An 18,266-nucleotide genomic window follows, 5' to 3' on the forward strand; every position below is an offset into this window, starting at 1 on the left:
AGATATCAAGTTTATTTTACACTTAAATTTTGACGCTTATTTTTATTCTTAATTAATCAAACCACATAATTAAGCAATTAAGCACAAAACACATAATACTCAAATAATACACTCTTATTATTTCAAAACAGGTTACAAAGGTTAACCTAGACTATTACATTGCTAAAAATGGCAAGCCCGGAAACACAGGCGTTACATCACACAATGGCCTGGAGTGCCGCAATAGAATGTCTAGTCCTGGAGAGCTGAATGCGCTATATGGGTAAGGTTGCGCCCTTTCTAACACCAATTGGTTTTAGATTAACCGGTAGCGCTGATGCTCAACAGTTACAAACCTCAAGTCGTGTGCTAGTGTCTAATAGTTTTACTCTTGATTAGTTCTTGAACCTTTTCAAGATCATTTAGATTCCCACTGACCTCTTGACATATAAGATTCTCTTGTCAAGAAATATTTCTTGACAAATAAATATTCAAGAGTTAATGCATATTCTTATGAAGACAAACATTACACACAATTGGTATTAGTTGGTCTTTTTCTTATCCAAGACATCATAATTTACCAACTTCAAACGTGCAAGAGTAAGAAAATAATTTTCTACTTCACATTTTATGAGTGTGTTAGAACTTCTTAAGATGTGTCATTCAAGTCACAATCTTGGAGTATGACTCTAAGACTTGATTTTGGAACGATGTATGACTCATCCCTTTTTCATTTAACCATTTCAACAATTTCCGATTCCTTTTCTTAGCCATACTAGTGCACTAAGGTGTCCTTAGAGGATCAATTGTGATATGATTCTTAATCATTAAGACGATCATAAAACACGATACAAATGTACTCTCCCATCTTTTTAGATTAGAGAAACTTTTATCTTTCTGCCTTATTGATTCTTCTTATTCGTTCTGTCATTCATTGAAACTCTTTCAACTACTTAGAATTACACTTAATCTTATAAGTATAACCATATTTACTAAGATTTAGTAAATCATGATGAATACTTTATTGTTCTTTGTGGTCGACTTGACCAGTGCACAACTTTGTGTACCAGTTCTCCTAGCCCTTCACTTGACCTTTTTGTCAAGGAATTATTCTTAATTTTTCCAAATATGAAGGTTCTCATTCATCTAGGGGTGGCAATGGGTTGGGTTGGGTCATAAACGGGTTGACCTGTTTAACTAAATGGGTTGAAAATATTTATCTAACCCAACCTATTTAAGTAAACGGGTTGGGAATTCTCAACCCAACCCAAACTTTTTAGTAAATGAACTGAAATCGGATTGACCTGTTTATTGTTTTAGCAACCCAACCTATTTACTAAATAGGTTAAACCTGGTTTAACCTGTTTAAATTTTCACAAAAAACTTCTTAATAATCAAATAATTCTTCAAATAAAATTAAATACAGTTTATAATTTATAATAATTGTTCAGGTTTGAAAAATATACAACAATAACTTTATAGGCCCATAATACAAACATATCTAAGTGTTTACAACCATAAAACATTATAAATGTTTAATTTCTAAATTTTACACAACTCAATTTTCACTTTTACCAACTCGTTACTGGCCCATGGTTTTTGATAAATAAAAAATAACCAAAATATAATGATCAATAAATAATAATAGTAAATAAATATAAATAAAAAAATATTTAAACTTTTTAAACGGGTTGGCGGGTTGTAAACGGATTAAAATTTTCAACCTTAACCCAACCGATTTAATTAAACGGGTTAAACAGATTGACTCATTTAATTAAATGGATTCAAAATTTTAACCCAACCTGCTACTTATTGGGTTGGAATCGGGTTGGGATTGACACCCCTAGATTCATCACACATATAAGTTGTATGATTCTAAGTTTCTGTCCAACTGAACCTTGGGCGACAATAATCTTTCCTTATTTGCTAATTCTTGACACTACCACAAATAACATAATTAAGAATCACATCCATTTCGACATTGCTAAAAATAGAAATACACAAACATCAATTTTCATACATGCCATTGCAAGGAGACATAAATAAGACAAAAAATAAAATTTATTTTATTTATAAAAGGTGCGGAAAAACTTGTCCTTACAATGCAATTCAAATGAAAACTATGCTATTAAATATTCCTAAGGAATCTATCATAACTCTAAAAGTAGCAGCTCCAAAAATCCGATCATCGAATCATGCAATCGAAATCCATTTCTTCGCGATCAAATTCAGCTCACTTCTTCCTTTAAGCTTCCTTTCTTTTCTTCGATCCTACAACACATCAAAATGCAATCTTATCACATCATGTATTAAGAATCTAAAATAGGAAACTTAATAGAGTTAGATAGTGGATCTTACCTGAAGCAAATTCATTCATCTTGACTCTCCCATCTCTTAGATCTCTCAGGTAGTCAGGGCAGCTTCGTAACCAATGCCCTCTCTTTTGGCAGTAGAAATATATGGATTCTTCAGGAATGGTACAAGAGACTATCTCAGACTCGGCCTTTCTCTTGCGTAAAGAAAACTTTTCTGGACTTCTAGTGTTGCCATTTCCCACAGAAGGTTGGGATATTGATTTACTAGACAAATTTGCTCGACCAGTGTGCCAAATCATTTATGATTCAGCAGCAACAAGCAAATTAGTCAAATCAATAAGGGTCACGTCATGTTCCATCCTATAGTACTCTTTAACGAACTTACCATATGATTCGGGGAGTGATTGAAGAGCCAAGTCAACAACCAACTTCCCCGAGACATCAACACCTAACATTCCCTATCTATCAATATGCAACTTCATATCCAAGACATGAGCGCATACTGACTTTCCATCTTCGTGTCTTTTTGTCAATAAGGCTTTGTTGGATAAGGTGTCTAAGTCCATAACTATTTCTGGTATGTACTTGACCTAACCCGGCATGGTCCATTTGGGTTGCATGGCACCATGCATTAGATAAACTAAATGACAGAAATAACACTTATGGTTTATTAATATATTATAAGTTCTAATATATTAATAATATTATTTAATTAGTTTGATCAAAAATTAATTAAGTGATCAAAAGATAACTAATTAAATATATGGGTTGATTATGTAAATCATCCATAACTTATATAGTGGGCTAAGAGGCTCCATGGATTATCAAGTTGGATTCCACCCATAGGATGCTCCATGGAGTTAATCCATGGATCATGGAAATGAAGAGTCATGTTACATTAGGGTTTACCTAATGCAACACGCTATATAAACCATGTGACATCTCCCAAAATCGGGTACACTAAGGAGAACAAGAGGGCTAGAGCCGATTTTAGTGTGTTATACATTCTCTCCAAGTTTACTCCATAGCATTTGGTGTTGTGTGAAGCATTTGAGGCATCACACTTGGGGTGCTAGGCTCACAAGGTTTCAAGGAATCAAAATCAACAACAAGGTATGTTATTCTATCTTACATTTAAGTCAAAAATGTTCCCCATGTATGCTAGATAGGATCATGAACCTTGGAAATCATTTTGCATGAGTTTTAGAAAAACATAGATCCAAGGTTTATTAGGGTTGCATGTGCACTTAGGAAGTGTTAGAATGCTCAAAACCCATCAGGCTTGAGTGGCCTTGAACTTTTCAAGTCTTTGAATACGTGGGTTAAGGAGAATTATCGGAGGAGGTAGAAGAAGTGAAGCATGATTTCCATTTCCACAATCCAATCGTGGAACATCATCTTCATGTGGAAAACTTTTTCCAACGGATTCAGGGAGACCATAGTTTTCAGACTATGAAATCTACAAAACGGGAGAAAATTCAAGTTAGTTGATTGGAATCCTTGATATAACACCCAAATAAAATATCAAGGCTAGGACCCAACACGATATTCTACAATTTGGAAGAGGGATGTCGTAATCCAAATTGCAGAACATTTGAAGGTAGGTAAATGACAATTTACCAATTTCCACCATGAAAAACGAAAAGGGAATTTAAGTTTTAAATGAATTGAAACTCCTAGATCCTTTGAGATTCATTGAACTTTTCAATGGCATGTTTAAATCTCGATTGTGCCCTTCGTTTGTGACTGGGATGCCGAGGATCACAAACAAGTTGTGGATAACCATGCAAATATACATGGTGCCCCCAATGTTATAGTTACCTAATCGATGTGCCGGTTAACCATACACGCTCCATCGATCTATAACAAACATCGAGTCACCCTTTCCCACCTTTGCTTAGAGCCCAATTAGTGTGTCGGTTAACCACACGCGCTCCACTAACATCTTAACAAGGGTACAAAGTGTAATTTCATGGAATAGCACCAACTCCACATTTTTCCTAAAGTAACTAAGATTTGGGAATTTAGAAAAGTGTTTAGTTACTTAGTTACTTCGTACTTCATTATACTTATAATGGAAGGTTGTGTCCTATCCTACCCGTTCGGCTAACGACCCTCCACTAGTCAAGAGTGCGGTGGGTAAGAGTGGATACCCAATGATGCTTATTTTACAGGCTGCTTCCTTAAACACCCTTTAGAGACTAGCTTCGTGAATGAGACCTACTAACGGTAAGACTGACTCTTTACTCATACATATATAATATTAGACCTTTAATTTTATATATAGTATAAGGGTGTATTTTACACTATTAAAATACTAGGTGGTCTAATTTAATAAATTATACTTTTAATTTAATTAAATATAAACCATATCATTATGAATTTATTAACTCTCTTTTAATTATACATTTAATTAACTTAATAAAACCATAAGGGTGTAATTTGAACTTTTAAAAAACTAGGGTTTTAGAATTTAATATTTCAAAAACAAACTTTTAATCAAAATTTTAAATTCCAAAACTTAAGGGCAAGTTTTGAAACTTTTTAAAACTTTAGGGATTAGAATTTAAACATTTCAAAATTAAACTTTTTAATCAAAAAATTTAAATTCCAAAACTTAAGGGCAAGTTTTGAAATTTTTCAAAACTATCTACATCAAATTACAAATACTTTAATTAATCTAATAATTGGTAATTATCTAAATTTGACCTAATTCAATTTTATGGCAAGATAATCCAATCAAATAATTCAAATAAATCAAGTTTGTCATATAAGGCAATGATTATCTAATTAATTGAGAATTATCTTCTATTTTGGCAAGGATAATTACTCCAAAACAATAAAAATCGGATTTTATTAATTAAAAACGTTTTTGGCAATTATCCCACAGCAAAATATGGTAAAATCCTGAAAATTCCTCCTTCTGACCATCTGAGTCGTCGAGTCAGGGATGAACTCGTCGAGTCCTAGTGGACTCGGCGAGTGCACCTATGGACTCGACAAGTCTAGGCTCCAGAAGGCATAATTTTCGACTTTCAGCAATGAATGATCATGTAAAACCTCAAATACATCAAGCAAATAACCAGACTCTGATACCGCTGAAGGGTTATGAGCACTACATCAATCTTATGGTGTACATGCAAACCCTAAAGCTTTGGATCTAGTTTGTCTAATATACTTGCAATAATCATCCAAAGCTCATAAACCCTAATTCTAGCATATAATAATCGAAATTGACAAAAGAATAGAGTTTAGATCTTACCTTGATTGTTATGTTGCAATAACAATCTGAATCCTTCTTGTAATTAACTTCTGAAAGCCTAGTGCCTCAAGTGTTGCACCTCTAATGGAGTCACAAACACCATATGCAACAAGATGAACAAGGAGAGAGGGGGGGAGGCACCAAAAACGTCCTAGGGTTTCTCTTAAAAGGTTAGGGGTGTTTTTGGCTTGCCAAGGGTTCCTTTTATACTTAGGCTATTAGGGTTTTCAACCAGGAAACCCTAATCTGACTACTTAGGCCCTAAGCAGCCCATGGACTCCCTCCTTAGAAGCCTTGGACGAATTCTAATGCGTTTTGCTATAGATTTCGTCCACTCCAACTTCTATGGAGTCCATTAGCCCATTTATGCAACTATCTTATAATTACAAAATCAGTCCCCTAAGTTTAATTAATCTCCTTTAGCCACAAAATTAATTCTTATTAATTCTTGACTAATATTAATTAAATAATATGATTTCTCTTTTAATATATTATTCATATAATATATTAATAAATCATAATTAATCTCCTTTCTCCTTAATTCATCCTTTCAATTACTATAGTGAAGGCAACCCAAAAGGACCATTCTCACAATCGGGTCAAGTACATACCAAAATAGTTATGGGCTTAGACAACTAAAAATAACATGAAATTATAAAACAAATCATGTTACATTACAAACATTGGTTGATAATTTAAATAATATTAATGATGAAATTAAAACATCATCAAAAAAAATTTAGAATTTAATAAATTATAACAATATTTTAATTAAAATAGTGAGTACTATATATATATATATATATATATATATATATATATATATATAGGTAAGTTCAATTGAGAAAATAAAATAGGTCGAGAATGGGGGAATCATTCTCAGCCACTCATTTATTTTTGCCGCAAAAGTCTTCATTGTACCAGCGGAAATGAGAAAGGAATACACATGTGTTTTCCAATAAATTTCTTAAACTATGTTAATCGTTACCTTAATATATACAAAAACATAGTTTTTTTTTTCGTTTTTTTAATTTTTAAGGAGCTATTTTTATCGAAAATTGATTTTAAATATACCAAAATTCATAATTTTTTATTCTCTATAAATAAACATCCATATTGTTATAGTTTTAAGATAAATTAAAAGTTTTTTTTTTTATAGTTTCAGCTATCGTTATTCATAAATGAATAAAAATGTATTAGATTTTTGCTATAATACATTCGTTATTCACTTATGAATAAAAAAATATGATTAATTTTTTTTTATAGTATAAGTATCATTTATATTACTTATTCATATATGAATAGCAAATTAACTGTAACAAAAATCTAATAAATGTCTTATTCATATATGAATATAAAATATGACGACAACTAATACACGTTTTATTTATATATAAATATAATATATGATGAAACATGATGTAAAAATATATTTTATATGAATAAATCTCAAACTATAAAAAAAATAAGCATATGTTTTATTCATAAGTAAATAACGAATGTATTGTAATAAAAATCTGATAGATTTTTATTCACTTATGAATAACGAAAGCTGAAAGTCTAAAAAAATAAATTTTTTATTTTATCTTAAAACTATATCAATATGGATGTCTATTTATAGAGAATAAAAAGTTATGAATTTTGATATATTTAAAATAATTTTTCGATAAAAATAGTTTTCTAAAATAAAAAAAAACAAAAACAAAATATGTTTTTGTGTATATTAAGGTAATTATTAGCATAGTTTAAGGAAACTTGTTTAGTTGGAAACATATGTGTATCCGTTATCCATTTCCGCCGGTACGCCTAATTATTTTGCGGCAAAATAAATGTATGGCTGAAAAGGATTCCTTCATTCTCAACCTTTTTTTTCAATTGAACCTTCCTCTCTCTCTCTCTCTCTGTGTGTGTGTGTATATATATATATATATATATATATATATATATTGGAAAGAGAACTTTCTTAACGAGGGTTCCATGCCCGAATAATTCCTCGATGCAAATATAAGGCTATGCATCATGCCCTGGAGTAGTGCGATAATTTAAATATGGGTCAATAATTTATTTACCATATCTTCCAGATGTCTTACTAAGTGAACACAACTAATTTTATACAAATGTAAAGCATGAGCAAACGACCATTAAATGATTTGATTTTAATAAGTGTTATATTATTTATTGTGCAATTTAATTATAATTTTGCATCAACTAAATGTAATTATTATTATTTTGTAGTTAATAAAAATGACATAAATATTTTCAATAGCGTATGATTACAAAAAGTTTAACCGTATAATTTTGTTCCGCACAACGCGCAGATATTCGTCTATTGTGTATAATAAGTTTAACAAGATAAAAAGTGACATTACATTAAGTTATATATATATATATATATATATATATATATATATATATATATATATATATATATATATATATTACTTTTTGACAGACTAAAACGATTTTTGACCAAGTTCAATAAATGCGATTGTTTACCGGTAATTCTACTCAGTAAAATGCTACCTGTAAAACAATTCTCTACTAGCTACTTGCTAGTGAGGCTATTCCCATTAATATATATATATATATATATATATATATATATATATATATATATATATATCAATTTTTCCGGTTCAAAAAAAAAGTAAAATGCTACCAAGCACCTAGACGCCATCTAGTTCGCCTTTGAAGCCAATTTTCACAACATTAATTGCAAAACCAATATACATTTAACTAGCTAATTAACCAACTCTTCATTACATATGGGGTCTTCTTACCAAGCAAATCCAACAAGACAATATAATTCAACAATAATTTCAATCATTACTATAACCAATTTTATTAACCAATGATCCCAATTTACAATCAATTACCCAATTTCTCTCGCCTGGATTTCTAGGTCAATCATGAATTTTCATAGTGGGAAATCGTTTTCAGTTATATAGATAATCAAAATAGTATTATAGTATCGTCTAAACATATTTAAAACATATAATTTTCTAACAAGTAACAACTGATAATTTAAACTTCCTGGAACAGTGGTAGATATCCCTTATTCATCATATATCTAGAAAGTCAAGAACATAAGATTATATGCCATTGATTAGTCTTAGTAATGAACAAAGCTATATTCAAAAGATTTGTCATAGAAGTGGGTGTTTTATGACCCAAAAGCATACTTAAGACCACTTTGGAAATTCTAGAACAAAAATAAACATAAATTTTATAACATGATACTTTTTATAACTTAAAAAAATAGTTTATGATGGCTAAAACATGTGTGCGTCATGCATGGCTACACCCGAGGGCAGCTCGGACCATACAACTTTTTGTTATTGTTTGGTCGCATTTGTATGTGTTGGTGGGTTGTTTATGTCGTACAAATGGCTCATAATTGCCATTTCAACAAGTTTTTATAGCTTTAACCTAGTCTCAAAGTATTTGATATATTTACAAACTTAAATATGACATATTGTAATTCATATTCATGAAAAATATACAAAAAATAAACTAGCATATGAACATCACATTAAGGTGCAATTTGACCAAGTTTTCGTATCATGTGAAACATATACTTCTAACTTACTTCCTTGTAACATTAACACGACACATTAAGGTACTAGCACATCATTAATCTAATTACAAAAATAGAGCACAAGTCCATATGTTAAATATCATAATCTGAGATAAGTCATTGATATATCTATTACCATCGATCTACTACCATAGTCAGCCAAATGGGTTTCAAAAAGGCTAACTCGACCATAGTGAGCCAATCTATGATATACTGCTTGTTTACACATTTCATAGACTTCTCCCGTCTTTTTCATTTAATAAGGGGTATGACATTGAAGACCAAGACCCTAAAATGGTTAGAGTTTTATCATTAATATAGAAATCTATCTATATCTATATACTTATAAAAGATACATTTTTACTTGTATCACATGTATTTGAAACCTCCATGACTTTTCAATTTCTTTCGAATAATTATTATAAATTGGTTAATAATGTTAAATTAATCTAAAACTAAATTCTAATCATAAATTAACTAAACTAAAATACTAAAGTATCATATTTTACTTTTATTAATAAAATTATGACTTTAACTGTTTAACTTATTATAGTTAACTTATTAGTTTAAATATGTTGTTGTATGTGAGCAATTATCATTTTAAAGTCATAACTTTTGTATAATTTATGATTTTATGCAAAATAGTTAAATTATGATTTCAATATAATGTTAAATGGTTAACTTAAATCAAAATTTCAGTTAAACTTGAAAAAAATCGACAGACTATTTTGATAAATAGTTAAAAGTTATAAATTATAGTGTTAAACCTAAATTGCAATTCTAAATTAACAAAAATAAAACCATGAAACTATTTTTTATAATCATTAAGAATTTTCAAATAAGTAGCTTAAAAATAACTTATAATAAGAATAGTTAAAAGTAATATTATATAAAAAATTATTATGTTATCTTTAAAATGTTAAATTAATGTAAAAACAAAATTCTAATCATAAATTAAGTAAACTACATTATTAAAATATCATATTTTACTTCTATTTATAAAATTATGACTTTAACTTTTTAACATATTATAGTTAACTTATTAGTTTAAATATGTTTCGTATGTGAGCAATTGTCATTTTAAAGTCACAATTTTTGTATAATTTATGATTTTATGCAAAAAAAATAGTTAAATTATGATTTCAATATAATGTTAAACGGTTAACTTAAATCAAAATTTCAATTAAACTTGAAAAAAATCGACAGACTATTTTATAAAAAGTTAAAAGTTATAAATTATAGTGTTAAACGTAAATTGCAATCCTAAATTAACAAAAAAAATCATGAAACTATTTTTTATAATCATTAAGAATCTTCAAATAAGTAGCTTAAAAATAACTTACAATAAAAATAATTAAAAATAATATTATATAAAAAAAAAATATAATGTTATCTTTAAAAACAAAAACAATGTTTGTTGTTTTAAATAATTACAATCAAAGAAACTAGCAATATTTAACAAATAAACTTTTTAAAAGTTACATTTCTCAAACTTAATTAAAATAATTAAGAATTTCCAAATATGTTATTTTAAATAATTATAACAACAATTGTTAAAAGTAACATTATATATAAAAATTATATTGTTACCTTTAAAAATAAAAACAATGTTTGATATTTTAAATAATTACAATGATAAAAATTAAAATCTTAAGCAATAAACTTTTCACAATTAATTAATCATAACAACAACTATAAATATCATTAAACCATATATTATATTTCGTTTTATTCATAAGTAATCTGTAGGTAAAGATCATTGAGACAATTGGAATTATAAGATTTTAAAAAATGTCTACATTATCATATAATTCAAAACAAACAATGTTTATACCAATTTATTATAAGATTTATTATATAGGAGCTAACAACAATATCATTGATATATTTAAAAAAACATATATTTGTAAAGATTTCAAATATATTTTTGTACTCTGCGCAACGCTCGAGTATTCATCTAATGTATATATAACAAAAGGAAAAGAAACTATAAATAAAACAAAATTAGGTTAAACCCAACTAAAAAAACACTAACCAAAATGGATACCAAGCCTTTGGCCTAATGTTATGGTGAAATGTTTTTTTTTTTCAATGAGGTTGGGGGTTAAACTTTCGTCTAGAACACATATGAAATTAGAAGTAATTTATAAATAGACTAGAGTGTGAAATCATCGTTTTAAAGAGACATGATCCGATTATACGTCTAAGTACATTATCGACGTGACCCAATCATCTTTAATAATGTTATAAGGAAGCAAGGTCAAAACTCAATGGTAAACTCACCATAACTACTCCTATCTCAAGAAGGAGATGAATACCAAAATAAATAGTTTAAAACTGACTTTTAAAGTTTGAATCGTTTACTCCCTATGAACCTAAATCATTCCACAAACATTTGAAGTTTAATGGGTCAATAATATTTATTATATAATTATGTAAGCACACAAAGATAATGTGATTTTATTACTAACCATCATTACACATTATAATAGTAACTTTGAAAGTTCAAAAAATATATGAAGAAAAATATAGGGTACCGGTCAAGGTTATTTTGTTCAATATAAAATTATATAGTCAATGTAAACATCTTTTTCTAACTATCTATATAAATTTTTGTAAATTATCCAAGACTTGACTTATATCATGAGAATAATCCACTCATTTTGATATTAAACTTCCAACATAAAATAGCTTAATTTTAAAGAGTTAAATAGTTATTCATATCGTTATGTGTTATTTTTCCATGTTCATATAAAAAGGTGACGTATCTAATGGGTAATGTAATAAACCTAGACCTGGCAAGCTTGATATGGTGTTTGTTCACATATTTATTTATGTAATAATATAATATTATATAAGAGAAGTATATATCCTTATACTTCTTTTTTTTACTCATTTTCCTATCATTTTTAAATATTTTAATAATATTTTATTTTTTTCAACTTAGAGTGAAAACTACAATGTCTCATGCCTTATTATATTATGGGACAATATTTTATTTATCTAGCATTTTATATAATAATATTTTTTTATCATTTTATATAATAATATTTAATTTTTATTCGGTTTACACAACTAACACAAATTAATCATGTTTTGATCTCATAAACAAGTTACATGTAAATTTTGTATAGCACCAAACATTTAAACATTTTAAAAACAACATATTTTTAGATGATTGTTTTATGATTTATTGGCTAAACATTCTCATTTGGCGGAAAACACATTCAGTCACATCGCTATACGCAAACAAATATGAACAAATTTTAATGTCAAAATTACATTTAAAATTTTTACAAAAATTCAAAAAAATTTATAAGTTTAATAAACAACCACGAGGATCGCAACGTCAACTTTGGCAACTCCGCCTAAATTTTTAATTCGTGTGTGGCCCCGACAATTGCTTTCGAATCCACATCGGCAACAAAAACCGGCGACCAAGATACTAAACCGGCGGCCGACCAGAGTCAGCTCTTCCCGAACCGGGCTCATCACTCTTCGGCCCAATGTTATTGAGAGGAATCTTATCGACGGAAGACGTCGACGCGCCACCGTTATCTGACACGATTTTAGGAGATCTAACGGAGAATGCTCGAGACAAGAACGACGGCGCCTTTGAGAAAACCCTGTCTAAACTCCCCATTCGCCGGTAAGATCTTCCCCGGCTACTACCCTCACCGGTTCTGTACCCTTTCCTTGCACTCCCTTCTCCGACCACCCTCACGGTGCTTCCACATCGGTTCAGTAGACCATTGGTTATCACTTGCTTCCTCACGTCCTCCGGTAATCTTAGCGTGAATCGGTCTGTGTTTTCACCAGGTTGAACCAGTGAATGTCCGGTGGAATGCGATCGGAACTTCTCAAACAGTTTCGGACCACGCACAGATTTTGATCGTGGTGGGAAGTTTGTTTTAGCACTCTGGTTCCGGTTGAGGACCTGCGGTTGTGGAGTCGGGTCGACGACGTCGTCTCCGATTGGAATCGAGACGTCTGGTACTGTATTTCCTTCATCCGCAGCTGCCGTCGTCTGGTTATCAGCTCCATCCGCAGCTCCTGATTCGACTTGAGTTGTATCACCGGGTTTAGGAACGAGATCTGATCGGCAGACAGGGCAAGTTACGTGATTCTCGAGCCAAGCATCGATGCACTCTGCATGAAAAACATGATCGCATTTGGGGATCAACCGGAGATTTTCTTCGTCTTCGAATTCGTTAAGACAAACGGCGCATTCCAGTGCTCCTTTTCCGATCTTCAGTTCTTTCACAGCGGAGTAAGCGAAGGTCGGGAACGTCTCAAGCACTTCTGGATTGAGACCACGAGAGGCTGCAGCTGTTCTGCCGGCACGGCGCATGGAAAGACCTGCACGGAGGCTGGCTCCGCCGTCGTTTGAGCACCGTCGGATGTATATAGAGAAGAACCCCATTAAGAAAAGAGCAGCTACAAGAACGACGATTATGATAGCCATTGAAGGGCTGAATCTAGCATAGGGATATCCATCTGGTGGTGATGCCGGTTGAGCTTCCACAGAAGAGAGTGATAGCAGCAGTGAAACTAATAAAAGAGAAAACGGAGTTGGTGCATCCGAGAAGCAGATTCTGTTCTTGGAAATGGAACTCATCTTTTGAGCATAGAAAGTCGCCGGAGACGAGGAGGAGGGTGGCGTGTAAGGGAGAAAGAGAGACAGAGTTGTGAGAGTTTATAGGTGGGTTGTGGGTAGCGTGGGAATAAAAGGACCCTGTTTTTATTTTTGACTTTTGCAAGAAGTCGCGTTATTGTTGGAATGGTACCTTCTCTTGATCTTCTACGTGGAATGGTGGCTTCTTCTAACAATAATAATAAAATAAATAAATAATCTAACTCTAATTTTCATGAAACTAAAATGAAAGTTTTGTTTAAAAGTCTTTATTTTTAGAACACATAATCTATTTATTTCTTATCTACTTTTTAGTCGATCAATTTCTAAAAAGCCTTGTATTCTTTTTATTCATGTCGACCATTTTACCGTAAACAACCAACTAACACAATATAATGACTTTTTTTTTGTAAATAAATCAATAATATAAGAACTTTTTAAAAATATATTATTTTTAACTTTTTTAAATATTATTTTATTATTTAAAAAGTTTTATTTTTATTTTTTATCTAAAAGATTGTATTATCATACGTTAATCTTATACTATTTTTTCTGACAAATAATGTATGTTATGAAAATAATTTTTTCTTTTAAAAATAATTATTTTTATGATATTTCTGTCTAACGATTGTATTATCATAATAGATATTATCTATAACATTATAAGATCTATTATGATAATACAATTCGTTAAACAGGAATATAATAAAAACAATTATTTTTAGAATAATTTTGTTTGCATAGTAGATATTCTTTGTCATATAAAGAAAATATCATAAAATTAATGTAAAATAATACAATTTGTTTGACAAAATTATTATAAACATGGTTATTTTTAGAATAAAAAAAATTATTTTCATAATAGATATTTTCTGTCAGATAAATAAAGTATCATATGATTAATATAAGATAATGCAATTTGCAAGACAAAAAAGATACAAAGATAATAATATAATATTAAAAAAAAATTAAAAATAACATATTTTTAAAATAAAATCCTTATATTTTGGATTTATTTGCGAAAAAAGTCTTTATATTATGTTGATGACCGGTTTACTGATTTACTGATAAAATGGTCAAAATGAATACAACTCATAATTTTTTGGGACTTATGTGACTAAAAAAATGACAAAGACTAAATCGATTATGAGACCTAAAACATAAAGACTTTTTATTAGATTTCACGTATTATGGTTAACTTCATATAAGTCCAATTAAGAAAAAAGGTTGAGAATAGGGGAATCATTCTCAGTTAATCATTTAGTTTTGCCGCAAAATGCTCCGTAGTATCGCACTCGTACCGGCACGACGAGGGATAGGTAATATTCATATGTGAATATAATGTTAGTATTTTGATATATGAATCCACCACCTACCCTTCGCCACCAACCACCACAGTCTGTAACATCCTGATGATGATGTATTTCCAATTTAACCTTAAGTATGAAGATTAATTGCATTTTAGCCCTTGTATATGAGAAGTGCTACAAAATGGCCCACAATGGCATTTTTGTAAATTTTGGGCGGAGCTCACGTACGTTGGGCGTATATAGCATACGTTGGGCGTACGTGTGTCACACCCCCGAACCGGAACGGTGGAAATGTCCGGGGGCGGATGACATCATTGTACAATATCATAACATTTGGATATAAATGAAACAAAGCATCACAACCATTACATTGAATATTTAATAAGTTTACATTGTATTCACATATTGTTTATATGATATCAGATGCATGTGACAAAAATGAATAACGTGATGTGACGACGTCCCATCTTCCAAAATTTTGCTTTGAATACTTGTTTACTGATTTCCTGAGAATATAAGTGATTTTGAAAAGTGTCAACAATTAAATTGGTGAGTTCATAAGCACTTTGTATGAAAAGGATTTGTAACTGTTTCGTAAAAATGATAGTGTATACTTCCAGAAAATCCAATATTTTCTTAAAAATGAGTTGTAAGTCTTAAGTCCTAAGACTAGAAATGTAAGTAATACCGTACTGTAAAATGATGTAATGAAATTTTATCTTATATAAAACTACTTGAAATGTATGGTACTCCGTAAATAAAATGTTTTGTCGATACCCTATGTAAGTTATTATAACCATGCTAATACGACTAGTGGCCTAAAAAACGTGTTTCGGGCGTCGGAACTGTTATGACATTTGTCACCCCATACCTGCCGGTCTAACTGTAGCTAACAATTTAGGTCCAAGGTTGTCAATCTCGTATAGATCTATACACAAGTGTCACGCTCTCCCTACAAGACTCTGGTTATAATTCATGACTTTAATGTGTACTCGGATGGGTACGGCGATGCTAACTGTCTCACGATATTGTATCGGTCAATTTATGTGTATTGAAAACTCTTTTTGCTTGTAAATGAAATAATTATGCATTTAAATAATTATTTGACTCTTATGAAATGATAGTGTGGTTTTGTGACTCCCAAACTATATCATTTATAGTTTATCCAGTTTGTTTGTTGAAACTATTTCTATAATCTTTTATATAAATATAAAGTCATTATCGTGTGTCCAAATTATATGGTCAAACATAATGTTTTTGGTTTGTAACCACCAAACTAGTAAAATGACTACAAAGTACTCCTTTTGTTAGAAAACTATATCTTAAAAAAAAAGTTTTCAAATCATGTAGTTTTACAAACCATAATTTTTATTATGATTCTTATAACGTAAAATATGTTTTGTTCTTGTAGTTTTGCGTTCAAAAACAAATATATCACAAATAATTGCATAAAGTCTAGTGAGAATCATATCTTTGTAAATAACGGCTTATACTTCAACATAAAGATGAAACATTCAAGTATTTGTGTAATAAACCAATTTTGACTTGTATCCCCCCCCCCCCCCCCCGAACCGAAGGAAATCGGCGGAAACATCTGGGGGTTTGGGTGACTTCATCTTGGAAGATCATTACAGTGAATATAAATGAAACATGATAAATATCGTCATCATACATACTAAATACAACCATCATTGTTTACATCAAGTATTGTATAAAAGATTACGTGTCCCAAATATTTAATGTATGATGATAACAAAATATGACAATTTCCACATGTTCCCATCGGCCATTCTGCTTAACGATTTCTTAAGAATACAAGTTATTTAAAAACGTAAACATATATAATGCTGGTGAGTTCATAAGTATGTTTGAATGAAAAGTTTTATATCGTACAGTAATCATCGAAAAATCCGATATTTTGTGTAAAAATGCTTTAAAAGTTTTGTGTCCAATCCCGTGTTAAGGCATGCGTGTTTTTGTTTGAAAATGTATAAAGAGTATTTCAGAAATCCCATACTTCCTGTTGTAAGTAGAAGGTACTATAAAATCGTATGTTTTCCCAGAAAATTCGATATTTTCTGTTTATATAAGTGTTGTGGACTTAAAACCCTAAGACCAAGTATCGGTGTATGTATGTTTTTGTATCATCAAATGGTATAGGTATTCTGTAAATTTATAATGGAGTACTTATTCTCTATGTGAGTCGTTATAACCATGCTTGATAATGACTGGTTCACCTGTCTTAACGTTTTTCAGATGCCTACTTGTTTAAGGTAAGGTTTGTCACCCTAGACTGGCCTAGTCTAACTGTAGCGAACAACTCAAGTGTGGGGGAGTCATCCCTGTATAGATCTATACACAAACTCTCCCTCTCCCTCCAGGAGACTATGGTTATAACTACAAGCTATGGTTGTACACTCGATAGGTGTCAAAACGAAATGTCTCACAAGAGCCTTAACTGAATTTACGCGAATATTGAATTGCACAGAGTAATATGGTTTACGTGTATGTTTTTAGTTTATTAGGCCCAACAAGCATGTAAATGGGCCACAAAGGCCCAAACAACATGTAATGTATATTCCAGGACCAATAAACATGAAATTAGACCACAAGGGCCTGAATTTAAAAGTGTAAGTGGTGTATTTGTTCCGTTTGTTATTACGTTGATCACTTAAGCTCAATTGTTTATCCAAAATGACATAAAAGGCCCACTTTTAGTAAAAAGACATTTCTGGTCCATAAAACCCAAACTTTACAATTAAGGCACATTTTTTTGGTAAGAATGGCATTTCAAATCCCTTAAGACCAAAAGTTTACATTTAAGGGCTTGTATCAAATAAAATAACATTTTTAGCCAACTTATGTCAAATATAACATTTTCGGCCCAAATGCATAGAAAATATCTTTTTCGGCCCAAGTTTAATAAAACTGTCATTTTTAGCCCATAAATCCGAAAAATAACATTTTTGGCTCAAATTTGTACAAAATAACCATTCAGTCCACAAAAGTAAAATTTTTTCCAAAATTAGCCCATGATGCCGTAAAGCCCAAATTGAGGCCCATTTGTGAAAATTTACACTTTTGACCCTTTTAAAGCCATGAATATCATAAAGACCCATTTTTATATAAAAATTACTCTTTTAGTCCTCTTAAAACCGTGAGTTAACAAGAAGATCCTCACTTTCGTTTA

At 30.5% G+C, this 18,266-nt stretch overlaps 1 protein-coding gene across 1 annotated transcript; it reads right to left on the reverse strand.

The window, feature by feature from the left end:
• Positions 1 to 12,375: 12,375 nt before the first annotated feature.
• LOC145097120 (E3 ubiquitin-protein ligase ATL6-like) lies at positions 12,376 to 13,847 on the reverse strand. The gene has a single exon (XM_079034623.1). It carries the CDS (start codon positions 13,749 to 13,751, stop codon positions 12,579 to 12,581), a length of 1,173 nt encoding a protein of 390 aa, XP_078890749.1. The 5' UTR covers positions 13,752 to 13,847; the 3' UTR covers positions 12,376 to 12,578.
• Between the last annotated feature and the right edge of the window lie 4,419 nt (positions 13,848 to 18,266).

The sequence above is a fragment of the Lactuca serriola genome, chromosome 4 (assembly GCF_051521515.1).
Source record: "Lactuca serriola cultivar US96UC23 chromosome 4, Lser_US96UC23_V15, whole genome shotgun sequence".
NCBI classification, from domain to species: Eukaryota; Viridiplantae; Streptophyta; class Magnoliopsida; order Asterales; family Asteraceae; genus Lactuca; species Lactuca serriola.

Coding starts and splice junctions, on each gene's coding strand:
- LOC145097120 (XM_079034623.1), bottom strand. CDS start 13,751: ATGAGTTCCATTTCCAAGAACAGAATCTGCTTCTCGGATGCACCAACT.